The 13,764-nt window shown below is 38.8% G+C and overlaps 1 protein-coding gene across 3 annotated transcripts; it reads left to right on the forward strand.

The window, feature by feature from the left end:
- The first annotated feature begins 622 nt into the window (after positions 1–622).
- On the forward strand, positions 623–13,430 carry LOC106583981 (LIM/homeobox protein Lhx9). 3 transcript variants are annotated; one of them, XM_014168706.3, is made up of 6 exons: positions 623–745; positions 4,007–4,319; positions 5,285–5,487; positions 6,069–6,427; positions 9,051–9,250; positions 9,853–12,080. In XM_014168706.3, exons 2-6 carry the CDS (start codon positions 4,137–4,139, stop codon positions 10,102–10,104), a joined length of 1,197 nt encoding a protein of 398 aa, XP_014024181.1. In that variant the 5' UTR covers positions 623–745; positions 4,007–4,136; the 3' UTR covers positions 10,105–12,080. The 3 variants fall into 3 exon arrangements, with proteins under 3 accessions (XP_014024181.1, XP_014024182.1, XP_014024184.1); XM_014168707.3 differs by lacking the exon at positions 623–745 and having other exon boundaries at positions 3,622–4,319; positions 6,072–6,427; XM_014168709.3 differs by lacking the exons at positions 623–745; positions 9,853–12,080 and adding an exon at positions 12,482–13,430 and having other exon boundaries at positions 3,650–4,319.
- Positions 13,431–13,764: the final 334 nt, after the last annotated feature.

A 13,764-nucleotide genomic window follows, 5' to 3' on the forward strand; every position in this document is an offset into this window, starting at 1 on the left:
ACAGTTTTCAATATTTCCCCTGATTTGGGCAATATACCTATATAACATATGAGGTTTATGACATGTGACACAACATAGATTCATGTTAAGTTTCATAATAATCTCAATTGAATAACATTATTTATATGCACTGTAAGGTTATTAGGAGTGCACCTTGCTGTTTTCATCTTCGACAGATATTGTTAAGACAGTTTGACTGCAGAGCTCAATGATTTATTAACATGGATCCCTGCTATCAGGGTGTAACAAACACTTGACCTGATTTTATTCATATGGGCAATGACATAATGATATTTTGGACAAACCCGTGATGTGTGTGTGTGTGTGTGTGTGTGTGTGTGTGTGTGTGTGTGTGTGGTGTGTGTGTGTGTGTGTGTGTGTGTGTGTGTGTGTGTGTGTGTGTGTGTGTGTGTGTGTGTGTGTGTGTGTGTGTGTGTGTGTGTGTGTGTGTGTTCGTGCGTGCGTGTGTCTCAACGTTGGCTCGTGAGCTCTCATTAACCGTTTGTTTGAGAGGGTTTGGTGGAGGGAGAAGAATATATATATAAATAAATATCTTCTCGCCAAGCGGTAGGTTTGTTTTAATTGACACTCACTAGGACTACAAGAAACAAGGAACAACCCCCATCTACCGGCAGAATCTCTGCTATCCTCTCCTCCTCCTCTCCTTTCCTCTCTTCTACAGGCCTGCAACCTTCTCAACACAAGGTTGGTTTCTATACCAGGACAGCGCATTATCAGCCTGAAGGTAACCTCAACTTTCACCTGAATTACACATTTTCACACAATTATTCGATGTGCTATACATTATATGCACATGGTTGCTTTTTTCCGAGGTGCGTGTGCAAAAGTTGTGCGTGTGTGTAAGCTATAAGACTTTGCATTAATAATGACGGATATAGTGAGCCGTGTAACTGAGCTTTGAGAAAGCCTATGTTGACGGATTGGCGATATTTCTTTTATTCACAAGGAAACAAAAGTCAGCATTGAGCCGCCCGTGGAATAGGTAAAATATAGCTGTCTTATCTGTCATTGTTTCGAATACAGTATGGTCATGGTCAACATTTTGTTTGAAAGAAATCAAGGTTGAAATTGAGAAGAAGCTGCACAGTACAGTGAACTGCATGATTCTCAGCAAAGCCGCAGCAAAATAGTGAAAAGGCACGAGAGGGAAAACGGACTAAAAAGGAATTCATAGTAGCGTAAATGTGTTGCCAATTCTCAAATGTCATGATAAATAGTCTTCTGGAGCCACCCAAATAATAGTAAAATAAGGAGGAATTCTGACAGGAATGGAAATACTTTTGTTGGCTCCTATATTTCATTTTATTTATTTTATTCTTCAAGAGACAAAAACCCGGCATGGTTAAGAACAATGCAGAGATGAATTCAACGCAAAATATAAAAGCCAACTCGTTTAAAGACCAATACATTAATTTCGTAAGAGGATAATTATATGTGTCGGAGTCACATATAAATTGCATCATCAATGGGCATTTCTTTTAAACATCATATAGCAGACGATTACGCATTTATACAGGCTAACGAAGAACCTGCTTATAGGCCTATAGACTTGTGAAATAGGCCTAGCTATAAACTAAGAGGGGATAACGTTAAATATCGATCTAAGTTTAAAAAACGAAATAGGTTGTTTTCCATTTCAGAGATGAACACTGGGAGAGCTCGTGCATGCACTGACGCATTTTAATCCCTTTTCACTTGGATGAAATGTCATTGCTGGAGGCCAGGGAGACACATGCATCTAGGGGCTATGTAACATTTCCTATTCCTTCTGAAGAAGCACAATGAAATAATAATAATAATAATAATAATAACATGGATCATTTTATTTTCTCAAATAAACAAGTAACAACAGCTATAGCCTACATTTTGTATAAGCGTTTTTAAATTAGGTGGGCCACTTCTGCGTGTTCTATGCTCTCTTGGGACCGCATAATAAACACTTCAAGTAAATGTCACACTGAACTGCACGTTTTCCGTTTTAGGTTTTCTTTGTCCAAGTGAAAATAATCCTGAGTCCTGAGTGCCTTTTTTTTTTTTACTTCAGTGGTATGAAACTGACAGAGCGCGAATTAACTCCGCTGCTGCTGTATAGCACATCCACCTCCTTTAAAGTTTAGACATTTACGCGCCGTGTTATCTAGGGGGGCCCAATTAAACACACGACTTCTGATCCCCGCGACAAAATGGAAATGTAACAGGTCTTAAAATGATTGGTGTTGGCGTGAGGAAGCGCACCTGCAACTTCATGGAGCTTTGGGAAGTCTAATGGTCCGGACTGTAAGGAGAGTTATCTTTTGTCCTCTGACACAAAACCTTTAATTCTCCCAGACGTGTTTTATTGTCTGTCAGGCCTCGGCCGGGAACATAGGCACAAAACGATACACACATTCGTTATAGATAATATAAATTACTTCTTCAACCAAATGCTATACAATCAATAAATATATTTTATGGAATTCAATATCTTAGATTAAGGTGCACAATTTAAATTTAAAAACAAAGAAACAAACCGATCTAGCAAATATCATGGGTGTGTGTTGTCACATTGGAGAGCGATGCCTGTCTGTCAATGTAAGGTGATAGTTTGAGTACAGAATGTTTAATTGGAGAGACGAGGGACATGCTAATGAAGAGTCAGTGGCGGATAATTAGTTTACGTTGATTTTAGGTTACTGTTTAATTTGAGAGCATTGATCTGGCTTTAAAAGCAGTAATTAGGGCCTACGTTACTTACACAGAATGCAGTCTACCACTGTCACTTCAACACATGCAGCTATATAACTCGACAATTCATATAAGCTAATGTCTTCTTAATTGGGATAGGCCTAACGTATTATGTTGGTTATCAGAAAAAGAGAAAAGGGCCTGGGATTTGTTCGTTTTAGAATGGGCCTATGTATTTGCCATGCACTATTTGAGGCATATTTATCGTATTATATAGGTCTAATATTATTTCGCAGGCCTACTAGTGTTTTGTAGGCTAAACTGGACATATGTTGGCTATGACACACACACATACACACAACATGTATTCTATAGTATTAATGAACCAGAATCCGGGTAAATTGAACCTTTTACCGATACAACTAATATTTTAAAAATCCAATCCAAAATGTTCAACTTTTTTTTGTTGTAAACATGTTATAGCCTTTCTTAGTTATTAGGCCTACACAGCACGCTCACAGGTAAATGACTATCACATTTAAAAATGCACGGCGGCAAAAAAATACATGACAAGGAAAGATATCACCCACACACAACTTTTTCACTTAAGACGTGCCTTTCCACTAGACGTTTCACATAAAGTTATGGAATCAAATTCAACAAGTGAGACTACTGAAACTCCATATTACATTTTATACAGATTAAAATTCGTTCAAATTACAATTCAATATCCAAGGTTTATCCTTCTAATTCAATCACACCAAGAGATTATGCAAATATCACTAAACCGTATCGTGTCACTGCGATTTAGACTCCACTAATGTCGTCCGATAACTAAAACCTATAGAAAAGAAAAGTAATGAAAATGTCAATAACCAAAGTGTCTCTCTCCACGCTCTCGCAGCCAGCATACACGGCGGGTTAGAGGGGAGAGTGACAGCTCTTTGTTGGTGAATAGAAATCAGTGGCATAGAGAGAGGGAACGACTCCTCCTACCAAATTATCCAAACTGGGCAGGCTTTTGCTCTCTTCACAAATAGGACACGGCTCTCCAACTCAGGCAGTCCCAATCTGACCTTCAAGCACACGGAACCCTATAACGTGAGATCGGTGCGGGACTGTCGAGAGAAAAACACCTAATCTAAACTTCTGCTATTTTAACCGTCCATCACCACCATCATCATCAGTGCATATACTGGCCACCGCCGGATCAGCTGGACTATACTTATTATTTTTTTTTTTTACAAAACATTCAGGGGAGAGGAAATAATTTCTTCCTGCCTTGATTTCTCCCCGTCCCTCATCTCTCCACCACTTGCAGGGGAGGTGAGCTGAGCTGAGTGTGTCTCTTGTTTGTGTGTGTGAGTGTGTGTGTGTGTGTGTGTGCCTGTCTAACAGTCTAACAGCAGAGCCAGTCGGATGCTCTGAGCCTACGGGACGCAGAGCTGTATATGGAAGTTGTGGGCTGCAAGGCAGAAGCGAGCAGTTGCACATTGCGTCGTTCAGGAGCGGGAGCCATGCTGTTCCACGGGATCTCCGGTGACCACATCCAAGGCATCATGGAGGAGATGGAGAGGAGATCCAAAACCGACTCGCGCCTGGCCAAGGGCGTGCAGCTCAACGGAAGGGAATCGGTAAGAAAAATGAACTAAATGCAATGTTTTCTTTTCTTGTTCTGACATCCATGAAGATAAACACTTACATCCAAATGGGCATAAACTGTTTCAATGCAAGGAAATGCTTTATGAAGCTGTAGTTGGGCTAAGATAGCTGCAAGAAATAATCACTCGAAAGAAAATGTTGGGGTTAATATTGCGTTTACAGGTTCCTATATGGAAAAAAAAATTATTTAAGAACATGCATGTGTGTGGAAATGTTCATATGTAATAAAAATACATTCAGTTATCAACTAAACTAAGTGAAAGTGCATAAAGTAAAAGTGACAATTATTACTCACATTTTGCCAAATTGTTACACAATTTGTATTTTGAACAAATAACAAATTGCTGTTATTGATTATTTATATAATATATAGGCCTAATTAAACAGATATTACATAGATAGTTTGGATATTATTAGCATCTACATAATAATTTATTGTTATTATTATTATTAATTGTTGTTCTTTTGGCAGTAATGCTAAGTTATAGACGTGTGAAAGTAGGAGGACATAGCGCACCAGGCTGTCGATACAGCTTATTTTAAATGTGCAATGAAGCGTAATTAATTATTCTTTGTCATTGTAATACATTTATGTATACAGGCTCCATTTGTTAGATAAATTGAATGCAGTTACTCCCTAAACACAACGGGCCCTGCATGTTGACACATTTTCAGCTCCGCAGGAATTTCTTGGGATTTGCTTTAAAACCGAACTGTCATATATAGGCTACTTAAGAAAGTCTAACGATCGTTCTACTATTTATTTCTTTTTAAGAAAATGGTGCCATGCTCATATTAGGCTAATATGTAATTTTTCAGATATGTTACAGTTTTATCACACACAAGCCAAACCCCACATGGAAAGAATAGTCCTCACCACATGCGCAGGATGTGAGCAATGCATTTCCACATGTATTAATATTCCCCTCCTCTCCAGACCATGCCTTCGATGGGACCGGAGAAGCCCGCGTTGTGTGCTGGCTGTGGAGGCAAAATCTCGGATAGATATTACCTACTTGCTGTGGATAAACAGTGGCACCTGCGGTGCCTCAAATGCTGTGAATGTAAACAACATTTGGAGTCAGAACTCACGTGTTTTGCCAAGGATGGCAGCATCTACTGCAAGGAGGATTACTACAGGTAAGAAAGCATACGGTTATGAATTGTTGTTTTTCTATAGGCCTAGTGAAATTATTGATTTTAATATTCGACGATTGAACACACACGCGCTCTCTCCCTGTGTGTTTGGCATTAGGCCTGTCATACAAACTATTGTTAATGTCTGAAACAATAGACCTATAAACACAAACACAGGCCACAGAACATTTGAAATAGGCTGTAGGTTAAATGTACGCACAGAAGGCGTATTGGTTCGATCAGCTATAGCTTTGGCATATTCAACAAGTCACACAAGGAAGGCCCCATATAATGCATCTACTACATGGAAATATAAATAGCTGTAATAGCCAAGCAGCCTAAATATGAGGCAATCTGTCGTCTCTTGGCCATGCTGCAAATGCGAGGTGTTATTATAGGCCTGCGGATGGAGGTTATGACATTACAAGCAAACTGCTGAATAAAAACACAGTAAGAACATGGAGTTATATTTTTATGTAGCCACTCGCGGTGTGTGTTTGTGTTCCATTTTTTCAATCCTGTTTTGAGTGTTTTAGAAGTGTTATGTCTGGGCGTGTTTTTAAAGAATTGCGTCCTTGTTTCAGAAGGTTCTCAGTGCAGAGGTGTGCGCGTTGCCACCTCGGGATATCGGCATCGGAGATGGTGATGCGTGCGCGGGACTCGGTGTACCATCTGAGCTGCTTCACGTGCACCACGTGCAACAAGACCCTGACCACCGGCGACCACTTCGGCATGAAGGACAGCCTGGTGTACTGCCGGGTCCACTTCGAGACCATAGCCCAGGGAGAGTACCCACACCCAGGCCTCAACTACTCCGAGCTGGCGGCTAAAGGGGGAGGTCTGGCGCTGCCTTACTTCAATGGCACTGGGACAGCTCAGAAGGGAAGGCCTCGCAAGAGGAAGAGCCCCGCCATGGGCATAGACATCGCCAGCTACAACTCAGGTGAGGAGACGGAGAGGAGTTGCTGTTTGGGGAGTTGTACGGGGGAATTGATGCTATTGCGCTGTTTGAAAATAACGTTTCGGTGGGGATGTTTTGATTAGGGCCTATAACCTGTTGTTAGGCTACATGCTAACTAACCAACCCATGACGCGCGCTGTTGAACTGAATAGAAAAGAGTATGTCGAATATGGAGATTTCATTAATTTTTTGGCTTGATCCGTGTTTCAGGGCCTCATCTCCGTAGTCCTACACCAAAAGCAATTTTAACCAAAAAAGGGGGGACAAGAAAGAGAACAATTAGCCATTCCACACCTTGGAAGATGTCTGCTATGAATGTGTGCTCTGTTCATGAAGTAGCGTATTTGCATTTCTCCTCTTTAGGCTAAATTGCTTGCTGTCAAAATTGATCCAAAATTTACCCCCAGTTAACCATTAGATTTACTTTTATAGCCTAATTATGGCTCTCATTAGGTCATCGAATTTGTAAAATGGGTACACACATGAACTTGAACCAGTGACCTAAGCACGTGCAGGGGGTAAAAGTAATTTGGGCTCAACTATTTAAAATGTCGCCTTTCGTCTTTCTTGGGGGAAGTTGCCTCCTCGTTATACATTACAGGTAATTTTACATTTAAAAACTGGCATTGAGAAGGTGAATGTTATAATCTAACCAACCCCGCGGCGTCTCTTTTGTTGTCGCTTTTTACAATTAGTGTCCGGTTGAGAAAGTTTGTCACTGTGTGCCAAATTTGTTCTGTTCTCCATGCATGGAGAGGAATAAGGGTAATCTGCGTGTTAAATAATTGTTCTGCATTAATTGAAGGTGATGTAGGAATCCCTGCCTTCCAACCACTGAATCATACTCGGAAGGTCAGCACAGTTCTCAGAAACAGAGTGAGTGAGATGGAGCGGGATACAAAAAAACCTAAACAAACAAGCAACAACATTACATCCTCTCCAGTATCTAACGTTATATAAAAATGAATTTGAATTGTTTTCATGCGATGCTTTTGTCATGTCTTCTAATATGGTCTATCCCAAGCCTAATATGTTATGTTTCTTGGACTACTGTATTTTGCTTTAATAACGACAAGGGTGGTAATGGTTCTTTTCTCAAGACTATTTCATTTCAGAAACATGCCCATATGCCCCTTAATTTGATTTCTGTTTTGCATTTATGTTCAGCTGTAGATGTTGTGCTCTTTCCATACTTAAAGCACTTTTGGTTGCACTGCAAATACATTTGATTGGATTTAGCTCTGAATTAAATCCTTGCTTTTGTCTATAGCATTCAAAAAACATTTCATTAGGTATAATCAGAAATTGCCTGTCTTTCACAGTCAGTTTTGAGCAAAAATGTTGATATTGTCTATATCCGGTTTAATGTTTAGGTTCCATCGACTCTATATGCCTATAGCCTACGTCTTTAGATAATTATTCCATGCGGTCAGTCCCATGTCGATCTTGCAGTTGGTATACCTACTCAGCATGTTTTGTTAGCGACCCCTGGTGGGTAGTTGTAGAAATAAAGGCACTCAGCAAGCAATCATAGCTGAGGAAAATGGGATACCCAAGATTTAAAGATTTAGATGTTGTTTTATTGCAGTGCTTTTAAGATGCTTGTCTAACATGAATTAAGATGCATATTTGACATCTGAAAATAAGTGTTTTAAGTTACAAGTTACTGATGAAATATGAGTAGTAGTCTTGGACTATGGCCAAGATTAATTTGAAAAATAAATTGATTCTGTAGCCCAGAGATATTTAATCCTAAATTGATCTGTGTTCATGTTTAGTTCTGTATCAACGAAACGTCTAGTTTGGGTCTGTGAAACCAGCACTAAAGTCTGCCATTTGAACTGTGTTTTGCATTTGCAGGGGGCGGAAATATCAAGATAGGTGTCTTGAATATATTAACTACCTGCTATAGCCTTTGTCCTCTTTTATTAGTCAGAGATTTAGAGATGACCGCTTTAGGTAATAGGCCTATAGTAGAATGAGTAAAGTCTGTTATAGGAATATGCTTTAAGCATGTCTGCTGGATGTGTTGAAAATAATAGTCTTTTGATCATGGCATCGCAATCAATTATTTTAAATATTATCCAATAAACATAGGACAGAATATTAGTATGGTGCATATTGGAAGTAGAGATGACATTTTAATGACAAGTCATTATTGCTTTCTTTAAGCATAGAGGAGTAGAAATGCTAACTAGACCAAATTGACGACTGATCAACTCCTACTGTAGATATGGATCTGCTTTACATACTTTCTATAAGGGGTTTGTGTCCGTTACATTTTGAATAACTTATGTATGATTCAATGAAAGATTTCATTCAATCTTAACTGAAAATGATGGCCAGGTTATGGCCATTTTATGCCTTTAATTCCTGTTCAATGGAATCATCATAACCTTATCCTAACCCTGATCGGATGTGCTGTATCTTTCTATAACTAACAACCTTGATTTTGGGAGTGCTGTCTATGTTGTCAACTCAGGATTATATTTACGAGGACCAACAGCACCCCACTTTTTGTTTGAAGAATTATACTGCAATGCACACTTTACCACAGTATATCTGTTCTAACTTTGCAACCCCTCCTTCTCCTCCTCTTGGACAGGTTGTAATGAGAACGATGGAGACCACCTGGACCGTGACCAGGCCTACCCTCCCTCCCAGAAGACCAAGCGCATGCGCACCTCCTTCAAGCACCACCAGCTCCGCACCATGAAGTCCTACTTTGCTATCAACCACAACCCCGACGCCAAGGACCTCAAACAGCTTGCCCAGAAGACAGGCCTCACCAAAAGAGTTCTACAGGTAAGCAGCAGCCATTGCCCTCATTTCTGACCTCTTGACCTAGTATGACATCATCACTCTATATCCCCCAGTCCATTGTCTGTTCTCACATTTGACCATCAGTTCCATTCAAGTCCATTGAAATCATCTTTTTTTTATACAATTTTTTTCATTGGTTTTCTACCGATGTTGTATGGAATGTTGTTAGGCACCAGGTTCCTTGATGTACTGTATGAAGGAGATGTATGGTATTTGTAGTGTTTAGGGTTTCTAGACATATAATTCATCCACGTATCACTCCCAATCTCCCTGGGTCAGTGGTGGGAAGAGTAATTTAAGAGAGAGTGCACAAGTCTGTAAGGATCTTTTACAAAATAAAAATACTCTTTCAGCTGGTCATTTCTCATTTGGTTTCTACTCCCTGAGCCCAAAATAATGGCGTCAAAAACAGTTTGTAGGTATTGTTCTTTACTCTTTCTACTCTACGGGGAGAGTCAGGTAGTGGACAACACTGTGATGTCATAACCATTGCATTTTATTAGAAAGAAAGAAAAGAGACAAAGAAAATAAGTTAATAAATTAGACATAAACATAAAGTAAAAGCCATTGGATTGGATTTGCAGGTATGGTTCCAAAACGCAAGAGCCAAATTCAGAAGGAACGTTTTGCGACAGGAGAATGGTAATGACAAGGCCGACGGCACGTCACTCCCGCCGCCCTCGTCCGACAGCGGCGCTCTGACGCCCCCCTCCAGTGCGGCCACACTAACAGACCTGACCAATCCCTCTATCACTGTAGTGACCTCCGTCACATCTAGTTTGGACAGCCATGATTCGGGGAGCCCCTCACAGACTACCTTGACAAACCTTTTCTAGCAAGCTCTACAACTCTAAGCTCTTAACTCATTTATGTTTTTTCCCCTAATTTGCATTTACATTTTTTGAAACACCTTTAACGAAAACAGAGACAGTTCTGTGGATACAGGAAGTACTGTACTGTACCCAACAAAAAAGCAACAAGATCAACAAGAACAACTACAGCAACATTTAAACAGGAGGAAATGATGTTGATGTGTAGCATTTGCAACCGCTTGGCAGCTGTTTGTAGTCAACGTATTTAGTGATTGGTTTTGTGTAGAGGACATTTTGAATCTGGACGGCATTGAACAATTATGAAGAGGGTTCAACAATCTTGGACCGAGCCCAAATGGAACTATTTAAAATGGGAAAAGTATATTATTTTTACTTTATTTTATTTCATTTGGTCATTTGATTGAGTCTAAATTTATCCGTCCCTGATAATTAATGTATTATTTACTGATCAATTCATTTCAAATCATTAATATTTTGCTCTAGAAATGTGTATGTTAGCACTATCCTATTTAAGACACATTAAGGTATTTCGTTTTTTCGAAATCGTTGGAATCATACATTCGCAGAATACGCTGTAAAATATAATTCAGAGTTATCCTGGACCTAACAAAACACTGGATTATTTTATGGATTAGTAATTCTAATCTCTAAATTGCATTGTATACATTACAAGAACCCGGACAATACAACTCAAATGCCAGGTGGCTGCTGTGACCTCAACATGCATTTTGTCTTGACACACCTCAACTGTGAAAACAATCAATAACAACGGAACAAATCTATAGATCTGTACAGTGGTAACTGTCAAAGATGTAATGCAGTAACATTGATATTAGAAAGAGTTCCACAATAGAAATCAGTGAGTGAAATTCTGATTGGGACATAGTTTAATCGGCACTGTTTGAAAGGATTGTTTCCATGACAGTGCACTTTTTCTAATCTGCTGGCCTAATTTTACATAACAACACACAAATTGATTTTTTTTAAAATATGGATTCAATGTGCCCGTAGAATTACTGTTAAATAAAATGCTGCCCATCATTTTGCTCAGGGTAAAGAAGGGTTGATTTAAAAAAAAAAGGGAAAAGGGAGGAGGATAAAAAGTGAGGGATGACAATGTGGCAGATTAGAGGCGTAGAGCTGACAGAAACTTTACAATGACCTCAGAAACCTGGAGATGGTAGAAGACAGGCAGCCAGTGGGACAAATAAATCATCCTCCATGTTCACGTTAGGCCATATTTATACTTTATTTACGATCACTTGCCACTGAACAGACCAAAAACATGTTTCCTCTCGATGAATTAAGAGAAAGAAAGAGAAGCAGTCCTTCTGCAGGGTTCTAACATTTTAAATTAGTATTTTTTTGTCTTCTGGGCCAGCTGTTTAAGGGCGTTGGCGTTGGGGTTGTGGTTGATAGCAAAGCAGGACTACATAGTGCGGATTAAGAGAAAGAAAGAGAAGGAGTTCTTGCTGCTGGGTTAAAACATTTTATTGTAATTGTCACTATTTGTTCTATTGTAGAACAAAGCGTTATTCTCAATCTACTTGATGAAGTAGATGCCTAACTCAGTTCTACTATGTGCCTTATGATATAACTTGGAAGAAAGTTTGTGAACTTCAGGATTATATGTGTTGTTTGTTAACTGATTCACATACTTGTGACGCCTCACTAGTTTTGTACTGTTTTACATCTTATTTCTGAAGATCTTTTTATGGTGTATCCTGTTAAAAGGGGGCAGCGATGTCATAGAAAGCGTTTGTGCACTCTTTCAGATATAGTTGGTTAATCCAAGAATCTTATAAATTGATTTTCGTGTTAATAGTTCAGTACAGTAAGTGTTCTATCAAGATTGTCCATGTTTCCCTGTTTCTTGATAAAGATGGTGTATAGAAACTATTTCCCCTTAAATATTTATGGACCAAACGGTTGTTATATATCTTATTAAATTTGTGTGAATAAAAATACTTTGCTTTAAATGAGTTTTTTATTTTTCATTACACTTGCCATTTTTGTGTTGTTCCTTAGATACTGTTTTATTTTTTACTCACATCAACAAATGAAAAAGCATTCAATGATTGATTGACCAATCAAAACAAGCGTTCCACATTTTTACTCTTATTTTAATTTCCTATTTCATGGTGTTTACAGTTTTAAAGTAATGCCCCATTGATTTGCACCTAAACCAAGTAGTCAAAAATTATGAAAATTGCTTTTTAATGCATGAATATGGCTATAACTTTTTAAAATTGAAAAAGGAATGCTGCAAAGCCCACATTGATTGATATATCTATGTAGAGCTAAAGTGAAGAGTAAATGCAGACCCATAAAGCCAGGTTGCTCTGTAGTTAATATATTGTTACTCTATGATTTCTTTCAGGGAGAACAAATCTTGGGGCATTACAGCCAAACTTCCCGACGTTTGAAAATTCCCTAAAGTATTAAGAGAAGGGGAATTCCTCACCATTGAAGACAAAGACAATATTAGGATAAGACCATAGAATAGAGAAAAAAAATTACAAAAACAAAAACATGTTTTAGTCCAAAACAACAAAATAAATATTTTAAACGTTTTTCCTGAACATTTGAATCCAACTACAGAGGATAATAGTGTGTGATTACTGATATCCTTATGAAAAAAGACTTGTCTGCTCTTTGTATTGGAATGCCATTCACACACAGTGGAATAAAGTTGTATAGTAACAGTTGTATATAGCAGAGCAGCCTGGCAGCACAGGAGATACAGTGGGATTAAAAGACAGCAGACCTTAAACAACACTACAGGACACGAACACACAGAGACACACACCCACTCCCCTCCCTTACCCCACACACTCCCAACCCCACCCTCTACAGAATCGGCTTACTCTATGAAAAAAGTTATTTTGTCACAAATGTAATTTTGTAAACACATGGCCTCCTTGAAACTTGGGAGCAGGACGGCCATCAAACGGGCTGATGAAGAGGACTGCAGAATTGTCGCTTTGCGATCTGGCTTCACTAAGGAAAAGAGGACGTAACAAACAAACAAAAAAAGATGAAAAAGATTCCCATTTTGCATGCACCTCATCTTGATAACATTATCCTTGAGATGTATTTTATGATTTTGTTTGATGCATTGTATTTGTATCATTCATTGTCAGCTGTGAAATAAACCCTGTGAAAAGCCTGTCCCTGATCCTGATCATGCCCACATATTTTATGGTGGAAAATGAATTGTCATTGTGAGGACATGGATGGATTGTAATGCTTGAAACCTATTTATGCATGTACATGAAATTCAGCTAACCAAGGACAATATTAACAATACAATTATTATCTGATTTCAATATTGTGGTTATTCTTACGTTCTTGGTTACTATGCAGCATTACTTTCAATTACACAACCAGCACATGTAATTCCTAAGTGTGTGATTACTGATAATACTGTAGATTACATTCATTAGATGTAGCTATTTACGATCTGTTTTCTGTTCAATTACATTTTCTAAGTTCTGGATGGAGTCCATTCAGACTCCTGACAAATGTGGGCACTACATTTCATTCTAGAGATAAACAACAATTATATTTGACTACCCGCGTCTCACGAATCACATTGCGTGGACTTTAGCAGCAACATGATCCCACCGCTTTACCCTGGTTCCTTCAGTGTGGTGTACTTAC

The sequence above is a fragment of the Salmo salar genome, chromosome 23, assembly GCF_965601325.2.
Source record: "Salmo salar chromosome 23, fSalSal1, whole genome shotgun sequence".
Lineage (NCBI taxonomy): Eukaryota > Metazoa > Chordata > Actinopteri > Salmoniformes > Salmonidae > Salmo > Salmo salar.